At 31.8% G+C, this 12,856-nt stretch overlaps 1 protein-coding gene across 1 annotated transcript; it reads left to right on the top strand.

Moving 5' to 3' along the window:
• Positions 1 to 507: 507 nt before the first annotated feature.
• Positions 508 to 2,078, top strand: LOC131043771 (G-type lectin S-receptor-like serine/threonine-protein kinase LECRK4). The gene has a single exon (XM_057977009.2). It carries the CDS (start codon positions 516 to 518, stop codon positions 1,935 to 1,937), a length of 1,422 nt encoding a protein of 473 aa, XP_057832992.2. The 5' UTR covers positions 508 to 515; the 3' UTR covers positions 1,938 to 2,078.
• Positions 2,079 to 12,856: the final 10,778 nt, after the last annotated feature.

The following is a 12,856-nucleotide window of genomic DNA, read 5'->3' as shown; positions in this document are numbered from 1 at the left end:
TGATGGCTGTGGCTAAATTGGCTTCAAAAAGTCCCCACTATATGCGTTTCTGTCGAGCCCTGCAGTCATTCTGAACCTATTCTTACAATTTTTCTGTGGAGATAACATGAAGATTTTGCATCGTAAGACATCGCGATTTTATTTAACCGCGTTCTAATATGACTACAACTACGTCTGGTAGGCTTATGTTGTTATCAATTACAGCTGTGATTTGAAATTGTCCGCAGTCTGAAAAACCCGTCGCTATCCGACTACCTAGAATTCAAGATGTGTAAGAGGAGCGTTTAAAAAGCTAGTTAACCGTCTCTTTCGTAACAAAAACGTTTTGCGTGGCTGCGTAAATGCTTCGGTCTTACGCGTTAAAAGACCAAGGGCTTGAGACTCATTCTCGCACGGCAAAGCGTGCATTTTCCTCAAGAGAAACTTCCTTGGGCCTGCGACAACAAGCTCTGCTACCTTTAAAGTACATATGTTGTTTCATTTCATCAGCACAAACATACTTTTGCATTCACTAAATGGCTATGGCTTTTACAAGTATCCTCCGCTATCTGATATATGTTTCTTATCTAATCCTCGTGATCAGTGTTTTGGGTGAGCAGCAGAATACAACTTGTGCAACTGGGGCAGAAATGCACGTGATTTCGCACATAGATTGGCCTGGAAATGATACTGACCACCGGACATCGATGAGTCAAACTGCGTGCGAACAGCTATGCCTTCAAAATTGCTCTTGCACTGTGGCCATCTACGCCAATCTTGACAACGGGGAACATTGCTGGGTGAAGGCAATGCCTTTGGGAACGAGCAGGCAAGACGACACACGAATTGCTTTGGTAAAAGTCTACAACGTTGTTTCCGCCATGCCCTCAAAAGAGAAAAAGGAGGGGAAGGGCCTAATGGTTACTGGCATAATCCTTATGGTTTGTTCCATTGTCTTTGCAGCAAGTTTGTTATTGATTTGGATTTATAAATGCCGACCCAAACTGGAATCCTTGAAAGAGCATCACAAGGCTAATCCAGTAGGGTTGAAGGCATTTAGTTATCAAGAGATCTCCACTGCAACTGGAGGCTTCAAGCATGAAATAGGAAGAGGCGGCTTTGGGAAGGTCTACAAGGGCGTCTTATCTGACGGACGAGCAATTGCTGTGAAGAAACTTGACGATCTGGTCAAGCAAGGAGGACATAAGGATGTTGAAAAGGAGTTCAGAACAGAGATGGGTATCATCGGAGCAACCCACCACAAAAATCTTGTTCAGCTCTATGGTTTCTGCGACCAGGGCTCAAACAAGATTCTCGTGTATGAGTACATGCCCACTGGGTCTCTAGACAGAGTTTTATTTAAGGTTAGAGGCAATCTTGATTGGGTACTACGTGTTCAAATTGCTTTGGAAATTGCAAGGGGAATCCTTTACTTACATGAAGAGTGCACAGCCCCCATACTTCATTGTGATATAAAGCCTCAGAACATCCTGCTGGATGAAAATTACCACGCTAAGATAGGCGACTTTGGAATATCCAAACTGATTGGCAGAGAACAAACGAGGACTTTTACTGTTGCCCGTGGTACCGTCGGTTATATTGCTCCTGAATGGCAGAAGAGCATGGCAGTTACTGTGAAAGTAGACGTGTATAGCTTCGGAGTGGTGCTATTGGAAATCATCTGTTGCAGGAAGATGTTTGAATTGCAGGTTCCCGAAGATGAGATGATTTTGTGTGATTGGGTTTATGACTGCTTCAAATATGGGAGACTTGTCAAGTTGGTTGAGCAACAGGAATGCAGGAGTGTAGATGCAGCACAGCTGGAAAGAATGGTATTGGTGGGGCTCTGGTGCATTCAAGAAGATCTTTCGCTGAGGCCATCAATTAAGAAAGTTGTTCAGATGCTTGAAGGCACAATTGAGATTAGAGTGCCCCCTCATCCAGCATCTTCTTCATAAAATCGAAGCTCTCTAGTCCCATAGGTTTAGAAGGAAGGTAGAAGCAACTCCATCTTAATTTAAGCACGGTTACGTCTTCTTAAATGTTTATGTATCTTTCTAATTTTTATTATTATTGTCTAATATATTTATGCTTTCTCACATGAATGCTTCATGGTTTGTAAGAATTCGAATGCAAATATAATATTCTTGTATATAAAATATGTATTTACCAGGTTATTAATAAATGAGTTAATTTGCAAACATATTATAAATTAAAAATATGTTTCAAATATAATATGGTAGAAATATAAATACATTTTAAATATAAATTTTATATCAAAATATTGAAAAAAACATGTATATGTGAATAGACTTTTAGTTTTTTAATATATATGATCACGAGTTGATATTTCAAGCCATTCTATCATCTCAAATGTTTATTTATGTAATTATTTGAAAATTTCTATGAAATTATACATCAATCATTAGTCAATTATATTTAGAATAAATTTAAATAACTCAAAACAAATTATTAATAATGAGACTATTAATGTGTCCTTAGCTATTTCACGTAATTGTACTTCATCTTTGTAATTGAAATATTATTATAAAAAGCACATGATATATAATACCAAAATGATGTGTAGGTAGTAGAAGCAATGTAAATCCATTGTTTCAATATAGAGAGTGAAACCACCCATGCAGTCCTATCAAAATTGCATCATATTATATTTTTATAAAATCTCATTTTTGGTTCTTGTGAATATACAATACATGTTTCTCTTTATTCATCCTTATGTCTAAAATAAAGGTTATGTTAAATAGTGATCTATACTAACTAAGAAGGATAGTCATGTTGATGTTTATTTTGAAACATCGACTTGTGAATCCAATTGTCCCAACTTGAAAATGAATTACTTTACAAAGATTAATGTTAAGAGATTGATGTATGCTTATGTATCACAAAAGCTTGTAATAACTATTCACTTCAAGTACTTGTAGCAAAAGTAAGAAAATTGTAACACTAACTCTTATTTATGCTTAAATTGTAATTTGTAAATGGGATTCATAATGTAATTCTACTTATACTAAGATTGATTCCATGAGTCAAAATAATTTTACTAACTTGTAAAGTCTATAATGACTCCATTATCAGCATTTAAATATTTCTTATGATGAATTGTGCCTACACAACGATTCTCAATCAATAAACCAACCCCAAGTTGCATTCTTATATGAATAATATATATACATTATAATAATGTTTTACACTTTAGAGTGCCATAACAACATTTTACAAACACTTACACACATCATGAGATATTCAACGCATTTTTAAAACTACCACAATTAATAAATACATGCAATGAATAATTAAATTTGAATCATTAGGAAGAAAGGTTGAACAAGCTTTTCCATAAAAAAATTATTCATATTCATTGACCCAATTTTTATGAGTAGTGGTTCACAGAAATCCATCTATTATGAATGCAAGTGATCCACTAAACAATATTTCCATCTACCCCAACTCAAATGCACCTAAGGATGGAGTTTCACCTAAGATCAAGTCCCCTAAACTTCATTTGTATTTGTAAAACTTTAAACAAGTGTTGTGTCATATGAGCCACTCATTGTAATTGATGCTCACAAGTGATAGGTTTGTGTGAGCCATTACACATGAAATATGCATTAATATGTTTGAATCAAGAACCATGCAATTTTGAATTTTCATAAAAAATCATATTTATACACATTACAAAAGTGAGATCTACTTACCAATATCAGCGACATTAAGTAAAGAGTATAAAAAAAAATCAATAACGATTATCAATTACAAATGAACTACAAAAAAATTAAATAATTATTTTTAAACATTAAAGTGATTATTATTCTTTACCACCTCATTTTTAAAATAAATTACTATTATTCATCACAAAGAAAATATCTTCCTAAAAAAAATATATTAAATATAAAAATTGAACTTTAGATGCCAATGTCAATTAAGTTTTATTAAAAAAAAACATATTTTACCTTTCTTATTTAACAAGAATAATTTAAACACACTACTTTAAATACGAAACCAAACAATTAATACATATGACTTCCAATAAATATTACTTAAATTATTTAATAAACTTAATTTCAATATATATTATCTTATTAAATACCAACCACAACTATAAAATCTCCTATCTTCTTATTTATAATCTTATATACACAAAATTTTGATCTAGAACACATACAAAATTAAATTCTCCATATAATACTACTTTTCCTTAACCGTTTACAACCAAAAAAAATAAAAAGTCTTCACTTCAATTTTATTTAAAGCTACCGACTTCCAATATATTCCCCACCGACCCCGTCCCCATCACAAAACACAGTCAATTTATCTTGGGTATTCAATATTCAGCGGTCTCTTCTCCTACCTTACAAAATTCGCATATTTCCAATGGATGAACGCGGATACAATATCACGACATTGACTGAAAGCTATTTTCTCCATCTTATTCTTCTTTACAGCTGGATTGCTGACGGCTTTCTGTTGATGTTTTACCCTATATGGAAAAATTTAAGTTCAATGTTTCTATCCGAACACATCCGAAAACCCCACAATGACGTGAGCAAGGGTTCATTTTTAAACAGCAAACCCTAAATTTTCCTACACAGAAACTTCACTTCAGGTGCCATGTTTAAAGTGCGTTTGTTGTTTCATCTCATCACCACAAACTTGAATTCCATGTTCCTGAGAGCGAAATGATTTTGTTTGATTGGGTGTATGATTGCTTCAAATATGGAAGACTTTTAAAGTCAATGGAGCTCTGCCATGGCATCCCTTGAGAAAAGAATTGACGCAACACAGATTGAAAGAATTGTATTGCTGGGGCTCAGGTGCATTCAACACGATCCTATTCTCAGACCATCAATGAAGAAAGTTGTTCAAATACTTGAAGGGACGGTTGGGGTTACAGTACATCTTCTTTATAAAACCAGTTGTTCAATATCTTCTTTGTCAGTGTGTTATGTGACAAGAAATTACTCAGTGTCGTGTAGTAAAGTTTTATAGAGTCGACAATTTCTTGGTCTCTGGTTATTAATTGCTTTAAGTGCTTTTTGTCTAAAGGGTTCTTTTGCATGAGGTAAAGGTTATTTTTACTTCAATATTCGTTAATATGACTAGAAAGACTTATTTTAGAAACAACTCCATCGAAATTTTATTACCCTTAAACATCTTTGTTAATGATGTTTTATTTTTTGAATATTTTATTTTTAATATATTTATATTTTTTCACATGAAAGCTTTATACGTTTTTATGTATACAAAATATATGTCTTACAATTAATTGATGAATTGAATGAAGATATTAATTTACTAGTGTAGATATCTTAAATACATATATTCAAAAGTTCTTGAGAGAGATAGTCTCATGGAGTTGTTAGACTGCATTGATGAAGACACTATTGAACTCTATGGGTAGCTAAGGACAATAGGTATTTGGCAAAAAATGAATTAACCGTTCATTTAACAATACGTATTAGTGTGCTACTTCAAGTGCAAAAGTATATTTTTGCAGCTAAATCTCCATCAACACACCAAAATGATCTTACCTCTAATGCGAAGTGAGAAGTGAACAACAATAGAACAACTAGTAAAAATAACAAAATTATCGCATCTCCAAACTCATAAAATATTCTCCTCCTTAAATCATTTATGATCATTTTAACAAGTAATCTAGGCCAAACACCTGGAGGGACCACAAGTGATGGGAATAACTTAAGATTGAATGTCTTGAAAAAATATGTACCAAAATATAGGGTTTATAAACTCTAAAATATAATTAGAAAATGTGCTTTAGAGTTTATTTTGTCTAAAAAATGGAAAAGGATGCTTGACAAATCCTAGCTGAGCTAATTTAGTATCAATAGGAACATACTAACAAAGTACAAACCAATAATAAATACTTAGTTGAAAAATTATAGGGCAAACAATTTGAAATTTATTGTGCAAAGTGCTCAATGAAGAATGGAAATGCCATCTATTATTAAACTAAGAAATCATGCAAAGGTGGTTTGAAAACAAAGTACATACTGCTCTAAAGACCTATATTTGTGAGATCATGTGTCAATATATAATTTACAATATAATTTCAACTATTTGTTTAAGGTTTCAACCCTACTTTTGTGAAGTATATTGGCAAGAATAAATATAATTATTATTTGGTAACTCTATATCTTAATTAGAAAGCCTAAACTTAACATTGAATTCTACCCAAGAGAAAATATTCTTGCTAGTCATAGATATGAATTCATACAAAGCCTTGATCCTTCTACTATAGAGTTCCAAACCACAAATATATGAAGGCTTCATGCAAGCAAGTAATGTTTGTAAGAAAGAACAATAGAGAACCAACAATTATATTTATTAATGGATAACCCATTACAAACTTTATTTCCATCCCATATAAGCTATGGGTTAAACACTTCCTATAATTTCAAGTACTTTTAATAATGACAATGCACATAGTTTAAATAGATTCTCTCATTATAAGAAGGGTATGGAGCCCAAGGACCTTCTAATAAGACAACAAAATGACATGATAAAGGAATTGTAATTCCAAAATAAAATATTCAAAGTTTCATGGTCTTTAATGGTTATGATAATCTATTACTACATAAAATGAAACCTTAAGATTGAATATCTTGAAAAAATATGAACCAAAAAATAGGGTTTATAAACTCTAAAATATAAATAGAAAAGGTGTTTTAGAGTTTATTTTGTCTAAAAAATGGGAAAGGATACTCGACAAATCCTAGATGAGCTAATTACGTCTCAATAAGAACGAAGTGATAAAGTACAAACCAATAATAAATAGTTAGTTGAAGAATTATAGGGAAACCAATTTGAAATTTATCGTGCAAAGTACTCAATGAATAATGGAAATCCCATCTATGATTAAACTAATAAATCATGTGAAGATGGTTTGAAAACAAGGTAAATTTATTTGAAGGCCTATATTTATGAGATCATGTGTCAATATATCATTTCCAATATAATTTCCACTATATATTTAAGGTTTCAACCCTAGTTTTGTGAAGTATATTGGTAGGAATAAATATATTATTATCTGGTAACTCTATATCTTAATTAGAAAGCTAACTTTAACTTTGAATTATACTCAAGAGAAAATATTCTTGGTAGTCATAGATATGAATTCCCATGGATTCTTGATCCCCCTACTATAGAGTTCCAAACCACGAATAAATAAAGGCTTCATGCAAGCAAGTAATATTTGTAAGAAAGAACTATAGAGAGCCAACTATTATACTTATTAATAGATAACCCATCATGAAGTTTATTTCCATCTCATATAAGCTATGGGTTAAACACTTCCTACAATTTCAAGTATTTTTAATAATGAGAGTGCACAAAATTAAAATGAATTCTCTCATGATAAGAAGAGTATGGAACCCAAGGACCTTCTAGCATGACACCTAAATGGCATGCTAAAGGATTTTTAATTCCAAATCAAAATATCCAAAGCTTCATGGTCTTTAATGGTTATAACAATCTATTAATACATAAAATGAAACCTTACGATTGAATGTCTTGAAAAAATATGAACCAAAAGATAGAGTTTATAAGCTCTCAAATATAATTAGAAAAGGTTCTTTAGCGTTTATTTTGTCTAAAAAATGGGAAAGGATTCTTGACAGATCCTAGATGAGCTAATTAAGTATCAATAGGAACAAAATGATAAAGTGCAAACCAATAATAAATACTTAGTTGAAGAATTATAGGGAATACTATTTAAAATTTATTATGCAAAGTACTCAATGAAGAATGGAAATGCCATCTATGATTAAACTAAGAAATCATGGTTTGAAAACAAGGTATACTTCTTTGAAGGCCTATATTTGTGAGATAATGTGTCAATATATCATTTCCAATATAATTTACACTATATATTTAAGGTTTCATCCCTACTTTTGTGAAGTATATTGGTAGGAATAAATATAATTATTATTTGTTAACTCTATATCTTAATTAGAAAGCCTAAACTTAACATTGAATTCTATGCAAGAGAAAATATTCTTGGTAGTCGTAGATATGAATTCACATGGAGTCATGATCCCCCTACTATAGAGTTCCAAACCACAAATATATGAAGGCTTCATGCAAGCAAGTAATATTTGTAAGAAATAATTATAGACAACCAACTATTCTATTTATTAATGGATAAACCATTACAAAGTTTATTTCCATCCCATATAAGCTATGGGTTAAACACTTCCTATAATTTCAAGTACTTTTAATTATGACAATGCTTAAAATTTAAATAGATTTTCTCATGATAAGAAGGGTATGGAGCCCAAGGACCTTCTAGTAGAAAAAACAAATGACATGCTAAAGGATTTCTAATTCAAAATCAAAATGTTCAAAGCTTCATGGCCTTTAATGATTATGATAATCTATTAGTACATAAAATGAAACCTTGGCACTATATTGAAAGAAAGCAATGCCTCCAAAGTCATATCAATGGAAATAAAAATCCTTTCTTATTAGTACAGGGAGCCCAAAATAAGTCGTCTAATTATTTTTTCAATCTTTAGATAAAATGTTTTGAAAGGAATCCAAAAATAAAAGTAGTAGCTAGTTGTGATTGGAAAAATACTCTAAAAAATATTAAATAACCTCAAAAGAAGGAGGATTATTAATTAAATATCTATTTTATCTCACGTGTTAAAATTAAAAATTTCCACATGTTGGAAGATGAGTCTTGGAATGGAACGGACATGTCTAATGCCCTGAAGTTTCACCTAGAGTGTAAATAGATAATAATTGAATGAGAAATTTTGTTATAATTTAACATTAATTGAATCACCAAGAATATCGCAATATCATTATACATGTGTAAGGTGTCATAATTTAACATGATGACATACTCAACATTAATATTGATGCATGTGGCATGATGAAACAAGCTAGTCAATGTCTAAACCATGGGTTGAAACACAATAACTAAGTCAACCAATAAGATGCATAGTGTCATAAATTGTATTCCCTTATAATTTAACACTACATTTTACTCCTTGGGTAAGTGCAAGAAGTTGTGTCCACTTTTTGGCCAAAAAGTGGAAGTTTTTTCCCTTTTTTTCGATTTCGTCCTATTTGACCTAAATATTTGAGGCACTTAAAGGATGATTCTTGAAAAAATTAAGTAAAAGAAAATATAGTGCTCGAAGTCTACTTTCCAAATATGTAATTTTTTTCAATACCCAGATCTTAAAACATAAGTTTGAATAGGCATTAGTAAAACCTATAGTTTAAAAGTCACTTTTTAGGACCATACCATGCCCGTATACAGCAAGAATAATTTGACCTAAATGAAACTATTTTTCTTTATCCTCTTGGGAAAAGATCTATAACTCACTCATCTTTGATGAGAATATTTTTTTGTAATTTGTTTCCATATATATTTTTTTTTGTTAATTTTTAATTGGGCATAATCACTATTTTGAAAAATCTGCGTGTACGCCAAGCATAATTTGACCTAAACTTAAAATTTTTTAATTTTTATTTTTTTAAAACTGTATATATTTGTCTGTAGTTTGATGCCATATTTTTCAAAAAACTTAAAGACAAAAAAGTTATTAAAATTTTAAAAAACCATGTTATTTCAAGTTTATGGATCTCTTTCATTAGAAATTATTTTAAAATTAAAAATATTGATCCATTCTCTTAAAAAATTATATATTTGGAATCTAGATAGTGTGTAAGATAATGGGTTTTTTTTGTTTAAAAAAAATCTGAAAATTAGGTGTTCAGATATATTTTTGAAGTCATTTTTTTGTATGTAGCTTGATTTAGGCTTGAAGTTGCAGGTCAAACCAAATCTGAGCCACTATCAACAAGGTCCTACAAGGTATTTAAAAAATAGTTGCACGTGTCAATTATATGTATCAATTAATTTAATTTTTGAATAAAATATGATTCTGAAACTTGTATCAATTTTTTTAAATTTAAATCAACATTAAATACCTGAAATGATGATGATGTATGTAGAAAACTATCAAGAGGATCAAGATGATCATACGGCCCATCTAGATGTAAACTCATCCTGATGGTCGTGTCCACCTGTACAACAAAATTAATTAAATCTAGATATTAAATCAAATGTACATGATGTTTATTTATTTATTTAAAATATTGAATGTAAGTTTGATGAACAAAATTAATTAAATCTCTAAATATATATAAATTAAGATAGAGTGTCAACGTACCAAATCTCTTTGCTCATCCGCAACAACTGATGTTGGAGGAGCTGCACTCACCACAGTGGTAGATGGGTAATCCGATGTGGAAGTCGGTGTCATAGTGGCCCCAAACATGGGCTGGAGACATGTAAATGTGTAAATAGTGAAGACATATAGATAGAGAGATCTATATAAATTATGTAAAATTATATATATATATATATATATATATATATATATATATATATATATATATATATATATATATATATATATATATATATATATATATATATATATATATATATAACTGCAAACTGTACATGTATGTATTGGATCTCCCCATACCTATTTACCATGTAAATCATGATCTATGGGATGATCATCGGCACAAAGAAAATCGAAATATGAACCAATATTATCATGATCAGTGGATGCTCCTCGTGCAGCTGAAGAGGATGGACCATGATATGAACTCGAAGCAAGGTCTAGACCATCACAGGCCCATAGCATAGTCGATGGCAACTCGTACAAAAATGAGGTGTCAATGTACGTGGAATGGATGTACTCATGTCAACATCATCCTCACCAGTATCAATGTCACCACAGTCCAACAAATTGGCTGTCTGCTGACTAAGGCTACCAGTGAGTGTGGTCAATGAGTCCAATGTGGAGATAACAGAACGTTGATGAACAGTCATAGGTATAACAGGCATAGGAGCCACAATGGCCTAGCGATGAGTAGGTCTATTGGGGTCAATATATGCCCCTAACCTATCTCGTGGCATGCCACCACCAACACCCTGGAATGCTCTTATATCAAAATAATTGGGCTTTAAACCCAAAAAAAACTCTGTATATAATTTTCTCAAGAAGTATAAAGGGCACTCTAAGTTGGCATGTGGTGGAGTATCAAATACCATCTGCCATCAATCCCAAAAATTATCGGCCATGCCTCGATGTGTACACCGCCCCAGGGATATGCGGGATTTATTTGGTAGAATGGGTTCACCTATGATGGGGTTTGAAAATATGGAACAAGGTAAGATTTGTCTATTCTTAGGTTCAAAATATCCTTATAGGAGAGGCCATTAGAATAAAATCGGCGTCTCTCCTCTCTCCATGCTCGATGTGAATCGAGCTCTGCATCTATAGACCTAACTACATTAATAACATTTTGCATCTTTGATGCAAAATGGTGCATGTGTGGGGATATATGTGGTGCTCTAAGGATCTCATTAACTTTCCCCTGTATGAAAACAACATTCTCATCAATAATGGCTCGAAATCGACCCTCAGCAGAATCAGGAGGTGGAGGATGATGATCGGGTGGGGGTAGGGGTGGAGGAGGAGGTGGGGGTGGGGTTGGAGGTGGAGGAGGAGGTGGGGGTGGAGGTGGTGCACCATGGGTAGGGTCATCTGGGGGGGGTTGCTTAGGCCCTATTTCATTAAGTAAATATTCTATATCAAACAAATCCATGTGATGATGTGTATGTAATCTGAGCTCTGCATATATATATATACACATTATACATTGAATTAAAAATCAAATAAGAATTTAAAATCTAACTTTTGAAACTAAAACATGAATTTAAATTACAAATAATTTTAAAACATGTACAATCTACATATATATACATTGTAAACATATATACACATATACAAACTTTACAAATAGATAAATGATAAAAAATTACATGTGTACATATGAAATCAAGAACATGCACGATTTTACATATAATATATATGATTATGTACATAAGAATTTAAAATTTAACATCTACATGAAAATGTTTATAATTAATCATCAAGTGACACACATGACTTAAGGGGATTGGCCTACAGTTAGGACACGTGGCTTAAGGGGATCAAACTATAAATAGGATAATTTTGGCTTAAGGGGATAGGCCTAAATAGGACGTAATTAAATTTTATAATTAACCATTTAAGACACACGACTTAAAGGGATTGTCCTAACTAGGACAATTGGCTTAAGGGGATAGGCCTAATTAGGATGTATGTTAATAGATTGGCTTAAGGGGATTAGCTTAAAGAGATAGATTGAATGTATGTTAATAGGAGAATTGTCGTAATATTATGTTAAGAGGCTCGTATGGTTGTAAATATAGTTGATTTAATGTACTTAGAATAGTAATTTCAAATTCAGCATCTACAAACTATAGGATTTATGTGGCTTAAGGGGACAAGCCTAAATTATAGGATGTGCGTGCATTTCCTAATTACAGGTGTCTTAAGGGGACATGGTCGAAATTTAATTACATTTGATCATAATTAAGTTTAATAAATTGAATATATAGTTAATAGGACCTATTTCATGCTATTTAATATATATGGCATTTAATAATATATATAGTTAATAGGTCCTAGTATGTTAAAAGGGGAATTGTCGTAATAGTATGTTAAGAGGCCCGTATGGTTGTAAATAGTTGATTTAATGTACTTAGAATAGGAATTTCAAATTTAGCATCTACAAATTATAGGATGTATGTGGCTTAAGGGGAGAGGCATAAATTATAGGATGTATCTGGCTTAAGGGGATAGGCCTAGAAATTATAAGATGTACGTGCAACATTTCCTAATTACATGTGTCTTAAGGGGACATGGTCGAAATTAAATTACATTTGATCATAATTAAGTTTAATAAATTGAATATATAGTTA

The sequence above is a fragment of the Cryptomeria japonica genome, chromosome 7, assembly GCF_030272615.1.
Source record: "Cryptomeria japonica chromosome 7, Sugi_1.0, whole genome shotgun sequence".
Lineage (NCBI taxonomy): Eukaryota > Viridiplantae > Streptophyta > Pinopsida > Cupressales > Cupressaceae > Cryptomeria > Cryptomeria japonica.
Note: the sequence above shows the minus strand (reverse complement) of the source record. Positions and strands in the feature narration are given on the sequence as shown.

What these genes read in the sequence shown, in the direction of transcription:
- LOC131043771 (XM_057977009.2), top strand. Translation starts at nt 516, where the DNA reads ATGGCTATGGCTTTTACAAGTATCCTCCGCTATCTGATATATGTTTCT.